General features: G+C 39.8%; 1 protein-coding gene across 4 annotated transcripts in view; it reads left to right on the forward strand.

The window, feature by feature from the left end:
• CP (ceruloplasmin) overlaps window positions 1-17635 on the forward strand; it is a 73755-nt gene that overhangs the window by 31045 nt on the left and 25075 nt on the right. For all 4 annotated transcript variants that reach the window (XM_082654061.1, XM_082654058.1, XM_082654059.1 and 1 more), the window contains exons 10-12: window positions 12974-13124; window positions 15236-15448; window positions 16268-16475. In XM_082654061.1, the coding sequence (XP_082510187.1) occupies window positions 12974-13124; window positions 15236-15448; window positions 16268-16475 (572 nt within the window). The remainder of the gene's footprint in view (window positions 1-12973; window positions 13125-15235; window positions 15449-16267; window positions 16476-17635) is intronic.

Consider the following 17635-nt stretch of genomic DNA (forward strand, 5'->3'; position numbering starts at 1 on the left):
TGTCTCTAGGTCTGAAGTGGGTCTCTTGTAGACAGCAAATATATGGGTCTTGTTTTTGTATCCATTCAGCCAATCTGTGTCTTTTGGTGGGAGCATTTAGTCCATTTACATTTAAGGTAATTATCGATATGTGTGTTCCTATTCCCATTTTCTTAATTGTTTTGGGTTTGTTATTGTAGGTCCTTTCCTTCTTTTGTGTTTCTTGCCTAGAGAAGTTCCTTTAGCAGTTCTTGTAGAGCTGGTTTGGTGGTGCTGAACTCTCTCAGCTTTTGCTTGTCTGTAAAGGTTTTAATTTCTCCATCAAATCTGAATGAGATCCTTGCTGGGTAGAGTAATCTTGGTTGCAGGTTTTTCTCCTTCAACACTTTCAATATGTCCTGCCACTCCCTTCTGGCTTGCAGAGTTTCTGCTGAAAGATCAGCTGTTAACCTTATGGGGATTCCCTTGTGTGTTATTTGTTGTTTTTCCCTTGCTGCTTTTAATATGTTTTCTTTGTATTTAATTTTTGACAGTTTGATTAATATGTGTCTTGGCGTATTTCTCCTTGGATTTATCCTGTATGGGACTCTCTGTGCTTCCTGGACTTGATTAACTATTTCCTTTCCCATATTAGGGAAGTTTTCAACTATAATCTCTTCAAATATTTTCTCAGTCCCTTTCTTTTTCTCTTCTTCTTCTGGAACCCCTATAATTCGAATGTTGGTGCGTTTAATGTTGTCCCAGAGGTCTCTGAGACTGTCCTCAGTTCTTTTCATTCTTTTTTCTTTATTCTGCTCTGCAGTAGTTATTTCCACTATTTTATCTTCCAGGTCACTTATCCGTTCTTCTGCCTCAGTTATTCTGCTATTGATCCCATCTAGAGTACTTTTAATTTCATTTATTGTGTTGTTCATCGTTGCTTGTTTCATCTTTAGTTCTTCTAGGTCCTTGTTAACTGATTCTTGCAATTTGTCCATTCTATTGTCCATTCTATCTCCAAGATTTCGGATCAACCTTACTATCATTATTCTGAATTCTTTTTCAGGTAGACTGCCTATTTCCTCTTCATTTGTTAGGTCTGGTGGGTTTTTATCTTGCTCCTTCATCTGCTGTGTGTTTTTCTGTCTTTTCATTTTGCTTATCTTACTGTGTTTGGGGTCTCCTTTTTTGCAGGCTGAAGGTTCGTAGTTCCTGTTGTTTTTTGTGTCTGTCCCCAGTGGCTAAGGTTGGTTCAGTGGGTTGTGTAGGCTTCCTGGTGGAGGGTACTAGTGCCTGTGTTCTGGTGGATGAGGCTGGATCTTGTCTTTCTGGTGGGCAGGTCCACGTCTGGTGGTGTGTTTTGAGGTGTCTGTAGACTTATGATGATTTTGGGCAGCCTCTCTGCTAATGGGTGGGGTTGTGTTCCTGTCTTGCTAGTTGTTTGGCATAGGATGTCCAGCACTGTAGCTTGCTGGTCGTTGAGTGAAGCTGGGTGCTGGCGTTGAGATGGAGATCTCTCGGAGATTTTTGCTGTTTGATATTATGTGCAGCTGGGAGGCCTCTTGTGGACCACTGTCCTGAAGTTGGCTCTCCCACCTCAGAGGCACAGCACTGACTCCTGGCTGCAGCACCAAGAGCCTTTCATCCACAGGGCTCCTTAATTTGGGATGATTCGTTGTCTATTCAGGTATTCCACAGATGCAGGGTATATCAAGTTGATCGTGGAGCTTTAATCCGCTGCTTCTGAGGCTGCTGGGAGAGATTTCCCTTTCTCTTCTTTGTTCTCACAGTTCCCAGGGGCTCAGCTTTGGATTTGGCCCCGCCTGTGCGTGTAGGTCGCCGGAGGGCGTCTGTTCTTTGCTCAGACAGGACGGGGTTAAAGGAGCCGCTGATTCGGAGGCTCTGGCTCACCCAGGCCGCGGGGTAGGGAGGGTCACGGAGTGCGGGGCGGGCCTGCAGCGGCAGAGGCCGGCGTGATGCTGCAGCCTGAGGCGCGCCGTGCGCTCTCCCGGGGGAGCCGTCCCTGGATCCCGGGACCCTGGCAGTGGCGGGCTGCACAGGCTCCCCCGAAGGGCGTGTGGCTAGTGACCTGTGCTCGCACACAGGCCTCCTGGCGGCGGCAGCAGCGGCCTCAGTGTCCCATGTCCGTCTCTGGGCTCCGCCCTCCCAGCCGCGGCTCGCGCCCCGTCCCCGGAGCCCTCCCAAGCAGCGCTCTTAATCCCCCTCCTCGCGCACCAGGAAACAAAGAGGGACGTAAAAGTCTCTTGCCTCTTCGGCAGGTCCAGACCCCTCCCCGGACTCTCTCCCGGCCAGCCGCGGCGCACCAACGCCCTGCAGGCTGTGTTCACGCCGCCAACCTCAGTCCTCTCCCGGCGCTCCGACAAAAGCCGGAGCCTCAGCTCCCAGTCCCGCCCGCCCCGGCGGGCGAGCAGACAAGCCTCTCGGCTGGTGAGTGCCGGTCGGCCCGATCCTCTGCGCTGGAATCTGTCCGCTTTGCCCTCTGCACCCCTGTTGCTGTGCTCTCCTCCGCGGCTCCCAAGCTCCCCCACTCCGCCTCCCGAAGTCTCCACCCGCGAAGGGGCTTCCTAGTGTGTGGACACTTTTCCTCCTTCACAGCTCTCTCCCGCTGGTGCAGGACCCGTCCCTATCCTTTTGTCTCTGTTTAGTTTTTTCTTTTGCCCTAACCAGGTACGTGGGGGGTTCCTTGCCTTTTGGGAGGTCTGAGGTCTTCTGCCAGCGTTCAGTAGATGCTCCGTAGGAGTTGTTCCACGCGTAGATGTATTTCTGGTGTATCTGTCCCTCATACTTTTTTACAGTGGATATTACTCCCTGGTGTAGACATGCCTCAGTTTATACAATCGGTCCACTATTTGGCAGGTGTTTCCGCTCTTTCCAGTCTTTGCTCTTACAAATACATTTGTTACAGGTAGCCTTGTTCATATGTCTCTTTGTATTTTGACAACATGTCTTTGGGATAAATCTGGTTCTGGTGGGGCAAAGGATAAACACATGTACTCTTTTGCTAGATATTGCCAAATTCCCTTCCATAGGAATTGTACCATTTTATACTCCCATCAAGTATGAGATTGGATTATCTGTTTTCCACAGTTCATAAGTGTATTGCCAAATTTGGGGATTTTTACCAGTCTGAAAAGACATAAACAGTACCTCTGTAATTTTAATTTGTGTTTCTCTTATTATTATTTGTTGAACATTTTTTCAAATCATTAAGAACTATATTCACTTCTTTTCCATGAATTGTTCGTAACCTTATCCCATTTTTCTATAAGGTTATTTTTCTTCACTGATTTAGAAGCTTTCTATATATTAGTTATAGAAAGTCTTTGTTTGAGATATTAGCTGTAAATATTTTTTATCTTAGTTTATCATTTGCCTTTATACTTTGCTTATGGATGTTGTTGTTTACCATGTGAAATTTTTATTTCTATCATCTTTTCCTTTATTGTTAATGGATTCCAAGTCATAGTTAAGAAAGTTTTCACAACTCTCAGGTTATAAAGGAATTCACCCATTCTGCCTTCAAGTACTTGTAAGGTTTCATTTTTCACTTTTAAGTCTCTGTTCCACTTAGAATTTATGCTGGTGTACAGTTAAGGAATAGATCAAATTTATCTTTTTCTAAATGGCTATCCAGTTATCTCAACACCATTTATTAAAAAGTCACACTTTAGGGGACTATGAGATTGATTGACTTTTGTATATTAACCTTGCATCCTGTAACCTTACTATAATTGCTAGTGGTGGTCTAGTGGCTAAGACCCCACACTCCCAATGCAGGGGCCTGGGCTCGATCCCTGGTCAGGGAACTAGATCCCACATATATGCCACAACTAAAGATCCCACACACTGCAACTAAGAGCCCGCTGGTCACAACAAAGGTCCTGCACGTGGCAATGAAGGTCCTGCTTGCCACAACTAAGACTTGACGCAGCCTAAATAAATAGATAAATTTTTTTTAAAAAAGTCACACTTTAGCCCATTGATTTAAATGCTCCCCTTAATCAGATACTAAATTTTCATACACAATTGAGTCCATTTCTTGATTTTCTATTCTATTCCATTGTTCTCTATCTATTCATGCACCAATACCATACTATTATAATTACAGAGCCTCTATAATGTGTTTAAATGACTTGTAGCCATACCTCAAGGCACTTTTTTCATCATTTTAATGGCCATTTTTGCTTACTTATTCTTTCTAATGAACCTTGTAAAAACGTACTTGGCTCCAGAAAAAAAAAAATCCTGAGAGTGTTTTATTGGGATTGTCTCAAATATACAAATTAAATTAGGAAAAACAGCCATTATTATAAAGTTGAGTAACCCTGCACAAGAACATATGTCTTTCCACTTGTTCAAGTCTACTTTTGTGTTTTTCAGGAGTATTTTATAGTTCCCCTTATATAGGTTTTGGATTTTTTTAAGTGTATGCCTAGATATTTTATTTTTATTTGTCTATTATAAATGGTAATGCCATCATTTAAAATTTTTAAATATGTTACTGAAAAAAATGGTTTTCTACCTTTTTTTTTAACGATTTTTACAACCATTTAAAAAAATTTTATCTATTTATTTATTTGGCTGCATTGGGTCTTAGTTGTGGCACGTGGGATCTTTGTTGCGACATGTGGGATCTTTTGTTGTGGTGCATGGGCTCTTCATTGTGGTGCGTGAGCTTCTCTGGTTGTGGTGCATGGGCTCCAGAGAGCGCAGGCTCAGTAGTTGTGGCACGGGCTTAGTTGCCCCACCGCATGTGGGATCTTAGTTCTCTGACCAGGGATCAAACCTGTGTCCCCTGCATTGGAGGCGTATTCTTAACCACTGGACCACCAGGGAAGTCCCTGGTTTTCTACCTTTAAATTCCATTATTTTATCTTGTGCTTACCTTGGAAAGGAATAAAAGGAGACTAATGTTTATTGAACTCCGTTTAGGCACTTTTGCACATTTTACTTCATTTAACCTTCACAGCAACCCAAGAGGCTAAGTATTGTTATCCCCATTTTTACAGAAGAGGAGCTGAGACTCAGTGAGTTGAGATTTAAAATGTGAGGTTTTTTCTCTACATATTTTGTTTTCTTCATTTGTCAAATGAGAGTCACAACACAGGAAGGTCTACAGGAACTATTAAAAGTCCTCATCCTGAGGACCTTCCTGGCAGTCCAGTGGTTAAGACTCTGCCCTTCCAATACAGGGAGTGCAGGTTTGATCCCTGGTCGGAGAGCTAAGATCCCACATGCTGCAAGGTGCAGCCAGAAAAAAAAAAAAAAAGTCCTCATCCTGGTTTTTTCATGTATTAGCCATGTGGCTTCAGATTGGATAAAATATTCAGAGTAAGTTAAATAGTACCTTGTTTAGTGTCTGAGATTAATGAAAATATCTCTATTATTTTACCACTAAATATGACATTGGCTATTAGTTGTTACTTTTTATTCTATTTCTGGTTTACTGGCACTGTGTTTTCTGTTTAAAATCACTTGAGCTGCTCAAAAAAAAAAAAAAGAAAAACCAAAAATAAAAAAAAGTACTGTGCTAGGCACAGAATTCATTGGTAAATAAGACCTGCTCTAATAGAGTTTATATTCTAATGTGTGGTGTAGCAGAAAGGAAGGGGCAAAGGGAGTGATGGCATGGAAAGGAGAGGAGATAAGCAAACAGAAAAAATAAAAATAACCTCAGGAATTGATATGTGTTTTAAAAAAACAAAACAGGGTAATGTGATAGTGAATAGAAATTAAAGTTTAGATAATGTGGAAGTATTATTTGAGGTGAGATCTAAATTTTAAAGAGGCAGCCTTGCAAAACTCTGAGGGAAACACAAAAGGAACAGCTACTGCCAGAATGTCAAATTTTATAAAAATTTATTTTTAGATTTCCTTGAATTATTACCTATCTTTTCTCCTTTGACCAATAAGTGTGACCAAGTACATTAAGAATTTCCTATTGAACCATCCTTGCAGTTCTGGGGAAAAAAATATTACTTTGAGCATGTGTTTTTTTAAAATGTATTTCTGTGTTGAATTTGATGGTGTTTTATTTAGAATTTCTCATCTAAGTTATAAGTAATATTAGTTTAGATTCTGTGTGCTTTTTTAGTGATATATCATAGTTGTACTATCTGCATTAAATAAATCGGGAAGAATTTTAATACCTTTACATTTTTGTAAATTTCTTTTGCTTTTATTAACTCATTTCTTTTTATTTTTCTAAAATTTTCAGATATTTACAATATTTATTTTTATTTGGCTTTGCTTAAAATAAACATTTCAGACTCTCAGTTTATATGTTTAACTATTTTCCATACATTATGACTTGTAGTGTTCTCATGGACATTACTTACTAAATTCTTAGAAATTCAATTTTGTTTCTTCTTTGATCTGAGTTATTTGGACAAAATATGATTTTTTTTTTTACTTTTAGTCCTTTTATGAGTAATTTTCAGTTTTGTTGCATTATAATTAGGAAATGTGACCTGTAAAATTTTCACTGAGGTTTTCTCTGCAGGTCAGTATGTAAGTGATTATAGAAGTTCCCTGCTGGAATCCTGACACATCTGAAAATGTCACTTTGTTGTGCTTTGCCTGTATAGAATTTTTCAATCATAATCTTTTCCCCAAAAAATGTAATTGCTACTCTAACTTCCTCTGACATTTATTGTACTTGAGGAGTCCAATGTTCATGGTAACTTTTAAAATGGATTATTGTAGAAATTTGTCTCTCTGAAATCCAAAATTTTTACCAGTACATTTTTAGGTATAGTTCTATATTACTAATTTTGCCTTGTTTTCAGTGAGGTTTTTGAATCTGAATACTCTAGTCTTTTCCCTTTATAGTGGTGAATATTTCCACCATTATTTATTATTATTATGTCTCACCCTTTTATAACGTCTCTCTAAAATCATTACTAGGTATATATTTTTCATCTTTGAATCTTTTCTTCTGACTTATGGGAGCTTTCTTAAGACCATCTGCATCAGTGATTCAGTTGTCTGCAGGATCTAACCTTCAGGTTAGTTGGATTTTTAAAATTTGATAAGCATGTTTTTCATCCAAAAAAATGATCTCAGGAAAAAGATATGCAATAATCTCTCAAGTTTTCTCTTCTTTAAGAGAATAAGTTTTCCTCAGGGATTCATATGCTTTGATTCTTTAGACCAATTGCCTTCGTGTCAACTACTGAATCATTCCATAGACCAGATAATGTTTCTGCTTCCTTATTTTTCACCAAGGATAGGGGAAGGGGAAGTGAGAATGTCCAGATGGCTGGAGATTGAGTGAATTCTTTTTCTTTTTTTGTAATTTTTGAATTTTATCTTTTTATACAAAGTGTTCTTACTACTTATCCATTTTAAACATATTAGTGTATATATGTCAATCCCAATCTCCCAATTCATCTCATCACCACCCCGACCCCTCTGTGGCTTTCCCCCCTTGGTGTGCATACGTTTGTGCTCTACATCTGTGTCTCAATTTCTGCCCTGCAAACCAGTTCATGTGTACCATTTTTCTAGGTTCCACATATATGCAATAATATACGATATTTGTTTTTCTTTTTCTGACTTACTTCACTCTGTATGACAGTCTCTAGATTCATCCAGGTCTCTACAAATGACCCAAATTCGTTCCTTTTTATGGCTGAGTAATATTCCATTGTATATATGTACCACATCTTCTTTATCCACTCGTCTGTTGATGGCCATTTAGGTTGCTTCCATGACCTGGCTATTGTAAATAGTGCTGCAATGAACATTGGGGTGCATGTGTCTTTTAGAATTATGGTTTTCTCTGGGTATATGCCCAGTAGTAGGATTGCTAGGTCATATGGTAATTCTATTTTTAGTTTTTTATGGAACATCCATACAGTTCTCCATAGTGGCTGTATCAATTTACATTCCCACCAACAGTGCAAGAGGGTTCCCTTTTCTCCACACCCTCTGCAGCATCTGTTGTTTGCAGATTTTCTGATGATGCCTATTGTAACTGGTGTGAGGTGATACCTCATTGTAGTTTTGATTTGCATTTCTCTAAACATTAGTGATGTTGAGCAGCTTTTCATGTGCTTCTTGGTCATCTGTATGTCTTCTTTGGAGAAATGTCTATTTAGGTCTTCTGCCCATTTTTTGATTGGATTGTTTATTTTTTTAATATTGAACTGCAGGAGATGTTTATATATTTGGGAGGTTAATCCTTTGTCCATTGATTCGTTTGCAAATATTTTCTCCCATTCTGAGGGTTGTCTTTTCATCTTGTTTGTAGTTTCCTTAAGCTTCCTTAGGACCCATTTATTTATTTTTGTTTTTATTTCCATTACTCTAGGAGGTGGATCAAAAAAGATCTTGCTGTGATTTATGTCAAAGTGTGTTTTTCCTCTAAGAGTTTTATAGCGTCCGGTCTTACGTTTAGGTCTCTAATCCATTTTGAGTTTATTTCTGTGTATGGTGTTAGGTAGTGTTCTAATTTCATTCTTTTACATGTAGCTGTCCAGTTTTCCCAGCACGACTTATTGAAGAGACTGTCTTTTCTCCACTGTATATCCTTTTCTCCATTGTATATCCTCCTTTGTCACAGATTAGTTGACCATAGGTGCGTGGGTTTATCTCTGGGCTTTCTATCCTGTTCCATTGACCTATATTTCTGTTTTTGTGCCAGTACCATATTGTCTTGATTACTGTAGCTTTACTGGCTATTGTATATCTACTATACTACTGTAGATTACTGTAGTATAGTCTGAAGTCAGGGAGTCTGATTCCTCCAGCTCCGTTTTTATCCTTCAAGACTGCTTTGGCTATTTGGGGTCTTTTGTGTCTCCATACAAATTTTAAGATTTTTTGTTCTAGTTCTGTAAAAAATGCCATTGGTAATTTGATAGGGATTGCATTGAATCTGTAGATTGCTTTAGGTAGTATAGTCATTTTCACAATATTGATTCTTCCAATCCAAGAACATGGTATATCTCTCCGTCTGTTTGTATCATCTTTAATTTCATTCAGCAGTGTCTTATAGTTTTCTGCATACAGGTCTTTTGTCTCCCTAGGTAGGTTTATTCCTAGATATTTTATTCTTTTTGTTGCAGTGGTAAATGTGACTGTTTCCTTAATTTCTTTTTCAGATTTTTCATCATTAGTGTATAGGAATACAAGAGATATCTGTGCATTAATTTTGCATCCTGCAACTTTACCAAATTCATTGATTAGCTCTAGTAGTTTTCTGGTGGCATCTTTAGGATTCTCTATGTATAGCATCGTATCATCTGCAAACAGTGACAGTTTTACTTCTTCTTTTCCAATTTGTATTACTTTTATTTCTTTTTCTTCTCTGACTGCCATGGCTAGGACTTCCAAAACTAAGTTGAATAATAGTGGTAGAGTGGACATCCTTGTCTTGTTCCTGATCTTAGAGGAAATGCTTTCAGTTTTTCGCCATTGAGAACAATGTTTGCTGTGGGTTTGTCATATATGGCCTTTATTATGTTGAGATAGGTTCCCTCTATGCCCACTTTCTGGAGAGTTTTTATCATAAATGGGTGTTGAATTTTGTCAAAAGCTTTTTCTGCATCTATTGAGATGATCATATGGTTTTTATTCTTCAATTTGTTAATATGGTGTATCACACTGATTGATTTTCGTATTTTGAAGAATCCTTGCATCCCTGAGATAAATGTCATTGATCATGGTGTATGATCCTTTTAATGTGTTGTTGGATTCCGTTTGCTAGTATTTTGTTGAGGAGTTTTGCATCTATGTTCCTCAGTGATATTGGCCTGTAGTTTTTTTCTTTGTGACATCTTTGTCTGGTTTTGGTATCAGGGTGATGGTGGCCTCATAGAATGAGTTTGGGAGTGTTCCTCCCTCTGCTATATTTTGGAAGAGTTTGAGAAGGATAGGTGTTAGCTCTTCCCTAAATGTTTGATAGAATTCTCCTGTGAAGCCATCTGGTCCTGGGCTTTTGTTTGATGGAAGATTTTTAATTGCAGTCTCAATTTCAGCACTTGTGATTGGTCTGTTTATATTTTGCATTTCTTCCTGGTTCAGTCTAGGAAGGTTGTGCTTTTCTAAGAATTTGTCCATTTCTTCCAGGTTGTCCATTTTATTGGCATAGAGTTACTTGTAGTAATCTCTCATGATTCTTTGTATTTCTGCAGTGTCAGCTGTTACTTCTCCTTTTTCATTTGTAATTCTATTGATTTGAGTCTTCTCCCTTTTTGCCTTGATGAGTCTGGCTAATGGTTTATCAATTGTGTTTATCTTCTCAAAGAACCAGCTTTTAGTTTTATTGATCTTTGCTTTTGTTTTCTTTGTTTCTATTTCATTTATTTCTGCTCTGATCTTTGTAATTTCTTTCCTTCTGCTAACTTTGGGTTTTGTTTGTTCTTCCTTCTCTAGTTCCTTTAGGTGTAGGTTAGATCGTTTATTTGAGATTTTTCTTGTTTTTTGAGGTAGGCTTGGCTTGCTATAAACTTCCCTCTTAGAACTTCTTTTGCTGCATCCCATAGGTTTTGGGTCTTTGTGTTTTCATTGTCCTTTGTCTCTAGGTATTTTTTTGATTTCCTCTTTGATTTCTTCAGTGATCTCTTGGTTATTTGGTAACGTATTGTTTAGCCTCCATGTGTTTGTGTTTTTTATGTGTTTTTCCCTGTAATTGGTATCTAATCTCATAGCGTTGCGGTCAGAAAAGATGCTTGATATGATTTCAGTTTTCTTAAATTTACTGAGTCTTGATTTGTGACCCAAGATGTGATCTATCCTGGAGAATGTTCCACACGCACTTGAGAAGAAAGTGTAATCTGCTGTTTTCGGATGGATGTCCTATAAATATCAATTAAATCTATTTAATTAAATCTATTTAATTAGTCTATTGTGTCATTTAAAGCTTGTGTTTCCTTATTAATTTTCTGTCTGGATGATCTGTCATTGGTGTAAGTGAGGTGTTAAAGTCTCCCACTATTATTGTGCTACTGTCGATTTCCTCTTTTATAGCTGTTAGCAGTTGCTTATGTATTGAGGTGCTCCTATGTTGGTTGCATATATATTTATAATAATATAAATACAGGTTTATCCTGTATAGGACTCTCTGCGCTTCCTGGACTTGGGTGACTATTTCCTTTCCCATGTTAGGGAAGTTTTCGACTATACTCTCTTCAAATATTTTCTCGGGTCCTTTCTCTCTCTCTTCTCCTTCTGGGACCCCTATAATGCGAATATTGTTGCGTTTAATGTTGTCCCAGAGGTCTCTTAGGTGTCTTCATTTCTTTTAATTCTTTTTTCTTTATTCTGTTCAGCAGCAGTGAATTCCACCATTCTGTCTTCTAGGTCATTTATCCGTTCTTCTGCCTCAGTTATTCTTCTATTGATTACTTCCAGTGTAGTTTCATTTCAGTTATTGTATTGTTCATCTCTGTTTGTTTGTTCTTTAATTCTTCTAGGTTTTAGTTAAACATTTCTTGCACCTTCTCGATCTTTGCCTACATTCTTTTTCTGAGGTCCTGGATCATCTTCACTATCATTATTCTGAATTCTTTTTCTGGAAGGTTGCCTATCTCCACTTCATTTAGTTGTTTTTTTCTTGTTTCTTCATCTGGTACATAGTCCTCTGCCTTTTCATCTTGTCTGTCTTTCTGTGAGTGTGGTTTTTGTTCCACAGGCTGTAGGATTATAGTTCTTCTTGCTTCTGCTGTCTGCCCTCTGGTGGATGAGGCTAGCTAAGAGGCTTGAGCAAGTTTCCTGATGGGAGGGACTGGTGGTGGGTAGAGCTGGGTGTTGCTCTGGTGGGTAGAGCTCAGTAAAACTTTAATCTGCTTGACTGCTGATGGGTGGGGCCGGGTTCCCTCCCTGTTGATTGTTTGGCCTGAGGTGACCCAACACTGGAGCCTACCTGGGTTCTTTGGTGGGGTTAATGGCAGACTCTGGGAGGGCTCACACCAAGGAGTACTTCCCAGAACTTTTGCTGCCAGTGTCCTTGTCCTCACGGTGAGACACAGCCACCACACGCCTCTGCAGGAGACCCTCCAGCACTAGCAGGTATGTCTGGTTCAGTCTCCTATGGGGACACTGCTCCTTCCCCTGGGTCCCGATGCGCACACTACTTTGTGTGTGCCCTCTAAGAGTGGAGTCTTTGTTTCCCCCAGTCCTGTCGAAGTCCTGTAATCAAATCCCACTAGCATTCAAAGTCTGATTTTAGGCATTCCTCCTCCCTTTGCCAGACCCCCAGGTTCGGAAGCCTGACGTGGGGCTCAGAACCTTCACTCCAGTGTGTGGACTTCTGTGGCATAAGTGTTCTCCAGTTTGTGAGTCACCCACCCACCAGTTACGGGATTTGATTTTATTGTGGTCGCGCCTCTCCTACCGTCTCACTGTGGCTTCTCCTTTACCTTTGGTTGTGGGGTATCTTTTTTGGTGAGTTCCAGTGTCTTCCTGTTGATGATTGTTCAGCAGCTAGTTGTGATTCTGGTGCTCTCGCAAGAGGGAGTGAGAGCACGTCCTTCTACTCCGCCATCTTGAACCAATCTGTGTGTGAATTCTTGTTCCAATTCACTTGCAGGCTATTTCTGCACTTAAGATGTATCTGCTTCCACGTGCTCTGCTTTACAGGAATTCTTTGAGCTTTCATGACTGTGAATAGCACCTTCCCTAATTTCTAGCACAAGCACAAAACCCCTGCCCCATTTTAACAATTAAATGCCCCATTTTAACAATTTGGGGGTGGGTTCAAGTGAAACTGGCAGAGCTGGCAGAAAGGTAGGGAGAGGAGAGTCAGAACTTTTAAGTGCAGAGAGAGGCTTAGATTATTGTGTTGAGCCAAAAATCTACTACGCAGATACCAATCAAAATTCTGGTGGTCAACAGGAGTATATTGTGAGCTCCATTCTCAAACAGGAATGGAAACTTCAGTTCTTGTCCTTCCTTTAGCATGTTTGTGCATAAATAGTATTGTATATATGGAAGTCTTTCTGCTTTACTTATTCTGTCTTCACCTCACTGTTCTTGTTTTGATTTACAGAAGGATGTAGACAAGGAGTTCTATTTGTTTCCTACAGTGTTTGATGAGAATGAGAGTTTACTCCTGGATGATAATATTAGAATGTTTACAACAGCACCTGATCAGGTGGATAAGGAAAATGAAGACTTTCAGGAATCTAATAAGATGCACTGTAAGTACTGTATCATCCACCAATATCAAGTTATTTCAGTGCTGCACATGTAATGCTTTTTTTTTTTTTTTTTTGCTGTATGCGGGCCTCTCACTGTTGTGGCCTCTCCCGTTGCAGAGCACAGGCTCCGGACACGCAGGCTCAGCGGCCATCGCTCACGGGCCCAGCTGCTCCGCGGCATGTGGGATCTTCCCAGACTGGGGCACGAACCCATGTCCCCTGCATTGGCAGGCGGACTCTCAACCACTGCGCCACCAGGGAAGCCCTGTAATGCTTTTAATTAAACCAAAATACTAATAGCTTTGCCCATTGATTAATTTTCAATAAATGATTAAATACCATAGTGCTCTAAGGGTAGTACTGTTGATTATTTAACATGTAAGTCAATTGAATCTTCGTTTCACTTAATTCAAAATAATAAAACATATAATATATGCCAATTAGATGCATGGTCCTTAAAATGTGGTCCCTGGGTCAGCCACCTCAGCATCACCCAGGTACTTGTTAGGAATGCAAGTTCTTGGGCTCCATCCCTGACCTACTGAATCAGAAACTTTGGGTGTGGGGCTAGAAATCTGTTTAACATATCCTCCAGGTTGTTCTGATTTATGCTTAAATTTGAGAGCAATTGGATTAGATGCTTTTCTCATCTATGGCTTAATAATGACAGGCTCCTTTTATGATCTCTGCTGTCAAGAACTTCAATGATTCTCATCCTTGACTACATGTAAGAATCCCCTAGGAATTTTAACAAACTATTAAAACTATTTTTTAAATCCTCAGGACAACCTCCAGAGACTTTTATTTAATTGAAACAGCATCAGATTAACTTCTAGTGTAATTCTAAAATACAGTTAGAGGGACTTCCCTGGCGGTCCAGTGGTTAAGACTCCATGCTTCCACTGCAGAGGGCACAGGTTCAATCCCTGGCAGGCGAACTAAGATCTCACATGCCGAGGGCATTGCCAAAAATAAATAAACAAATGGTTGACTTATATGGTATGTGAATTGTATTTCAATAAAGCTGTTAAGAAATAAAATTTTAAAAAAAATAAATAAAATACAGTTAGAGTTTAGAGATAGCAAGCTGATTGATCATAATGTCCACGCCACTAATGGACAACATATGAAAATCACTATAACTAGAAGGAAAAAAAGTAAAGTTGTATTACAAACTGATGTTGTTTTTTAAATTGAATTGATAATAGTTACACCACCCACAATCTTTAAAATACTTCTTTTGATTTTGGAGGAGTCAAGAATATTATCTATTAAAAATAGCAGTGAGGGACTTCCCTGGTGGTGCAGTGGTTAAGAATCTGACTGCCAATGCAGGGGACATGGGTTCGAGGCCTGGTCCGGGAGAATCCCACATGCCACAGAGCAGCTAAGCCCGTGTGCCACAACTACTGAGCCTGTGCTCTAGAGCCCGTGAGCCACAACTACTGAGCCCGCGTGCCACAACTGCTGAAGCCTGCACGCCTACAGCCCATGGTCCACAACAAGAGAAGCCACTGCAATGAGAAACCCGCGCACTGCAACAAAGAGTAGCCCCCGCTCGTTGCAACTAAAGCCCATGCGCAGCAACGAAGACCCAACGCAACCAAAAATAAATAAATAAATAAAAGGATCTATCAAACTGGATGGTAGAGTTATAAAATAAAAAAAGAGCAGTGAGAGGAAACTTCCTGCATATACTCTTCCCTGTTATTCAAGATGAATCAGAGAATTTTCCATCTAGAGCAACAAACACATTCCCAGCCTACAGTGCCCTGGAAGAGCTGTTATTATCCACCCATTTTGGTGCTCACAAATACGGCCCTTGAGAGAACTGAGAAGTGACTCGCTGGGAGGAACAGTGAGATTCCCAGGGCCCAGAACTTCAAGAACCCTGCATTCAGCTCTACGTCTTTCAGCCCAGGCCTGCCTGGAAGTGCTGGGTACAGCAAGGAGTTGCAGAGACACTCCTGAGACATAAAGGGGTGGGCAGGCCTGAATGGGTCTTTTAAAAATTAAATAAACCCAGTTGGCTCTGGAAAGTCTGGGAGGTTGTCATGAAGTAGGACGTAAGATTAAACCACTTTCAAAATATCATTTCCCAACCTTTACAGCCATGAATGGATTCATGTACGGGAATCAGCCTGGTCTCAACATGTGCCAAGGAGATTCAGTTGTGTGGTATTTATTCAGTGCTGGAAATGAGGTTGATGTACACGGGATATACTTTTCAGGAAACACTTATCTGTCAAGAGGAGAAAGGAGAGACACAGCAAACCTCTTCCCTCAAACAAGTCTGAGGCTCTTCATGCAGCCTGACACGGAAGGTATATTCCTTTAAAGTCAAGACAAGTTTCTGTTGGATCGATTCGTGTGGTTTCAGTTTAAAATTCAGTGTTGGAGGATAAGCTCATCCCTTCTCCAAGCCTCCCAACTACTCTTCCTTCCCTTGGAAGATATGTCTGGGCTATTGTCAGCTAAGTATATGCCAGAGAGGTCCATTTCCTGTTTGTTGGGGGGAGGGAAGGGAGTGACAAAAGTGTACTGAGGTTTCTCCCATTTCAACCTAGTCAAATCCTCAAGATGGTCTCCTTTTCAATTATGGGCCTTTAAAGATAGCTGGCAAATCAGACTAGAAAGGGAATGACTCCCACAAAGGCTTTGCATCTAAACTTTTTGTCCCCTAGATGTAGTGTTGGCTTATTAGTTGTCTACAATTGAATAGGCTATATTAGAACTCTAGCCATGCAAATTCAGAGACACTGACAGAACTGTCTCTGAATGAGTAAAACACACTAAAACAAAAAAGAATTTTAACCAAAACATGAAAATATGCTAACTTGCCTCAGGTTTTATTTGGTTCATAAGATGCCACTGAAACGCAGGACATGTTCAGTGTCACCTTTCCTTTATTAGGCAAATGTAAATACAACAGTGAGCAAAAGAGATATATCAAGTATCTGCTTTCATGGAGATGAAATTCTAATGCAGGGAGACAGACAACAAGCAAGTATATTAATGCGTATATCAAGTGGTTATAAGTACTATGAAGAAAAATAGGGAAGGGAAAGGGGCTGATGACTGATAGGGAAAGGTGGGTAAAAATACTCGGAGGAGGTGAACTGCCTTTTTATTTACCATTCCAGGGACTTTTGATGTTGAGTGCCTCACAACTGACCACTACACAGGTGGCATGAAACAAAAATACACTGTGAACCAGTGCAGGCAGCCATCTGAGAATTCATACCACTACCTGGGAGAAAGGACCTACTACATCGCAGCGGTGGAGGTGGAATGGGATTATTCCCCAAGTAGGAAATGGGAAAAGGAGCTGCATCATTTACAAGAACTAAAGTAATTCTCCAGATTCCGATTCCCAATTTTTTTTAGCTTTCTCTTTCAGTAGTAAGAATTATGCTAAATTAAAAACCAACGAACAGTTGCATTAAACAATAACAACAAAAACAACAACAAAATTCTTCCTAGGGACCCTCCTCATTCATTTCTGCTTCTCTCAATTTTCTCACAGGAAAATTTTCATTGATCTCATTTGATTCTTTGCAGTTACTCATCTTATTGTTTTCTATTAGACTCTCTTCTCATACTCATGTGCCCTTGTCAGATTTTCAAACTAAAACCAAAATTAATGCCTACATTCAGAGCTAAAATAATTTTCTTTACCAACTATTTGTTGCTTATCTTTAGTCCAGATATTTCATTATGAGTCTAGTAATCAGTTATTTCACATTCTTAAAACTATTTATTATATATGGAAGAATATTTTAAATTCTTGAGGGCACTACAGCAGATATGGTCTCTGCTCTCTAAGAACTTACAGGATAATATGCTTCAAAAACCACCAATAACATGTATGCTGTGGAAATGTAAAAGTGAGGTCAGTGAACAAATATAAGTAAAGGATGGTTATTGGAGCTTCAGAAACAATACATTTAGTGCAGCATCACCTGACACTTCCAGGTGTAGCTCTTTTATACTTTGCCAAGCACTCTCCCCTCTCCCATCTCCCATTATGCACTAACCCTTTGGGGATATGATTTGAGAGATCAGGGTAGGCTTATGTTCAGATCTGGAGTGCACAACATGACTGGTAACCTACAGCAAGGCAGGTGGTTAGCTGGTCAGTTTGACAGCCATGGTGAGTGTGATTTGTGCTGTAAGGGAGTAAAAGTTTATTTCAATGATTGGGATAGAACTGTTAAAAGTATGCAGAGCTGTTAGGAGTCAATGAAAGCTTTAGATCAGGGAATGGCTGGATAAAAAGGCCATTTCTGTTCCTATAGACCAGAAATACTGCAGTAAGCAGAGAACACTTCATTGATGAAATCTGGACTCATAACATTTTAGAGCCATATAGAAAACTTAGAGATGACCTCATCGAATACCTCATTTTTTTTTTTTTTTTTTTTTTTTTTTTTTTGTCATGCTGCGTGGTTTGCAGGATCTTAGTTCCCCGACCAGGGATTGAACCTGGGCCCTCACAGTGAAAATGCAGC

The sequence above is a fragment of the Grampus griseus genome (assembly GCF_964374135.1).
Source record: "Grampus griseus genome assembly, chromosome: 5".
Lineage (NCBI taxonomy): Eukaryota > Metazoa > Chordata > Mammalia > Artiodactyla > Delphinidae > Grampus > Grampus griseus.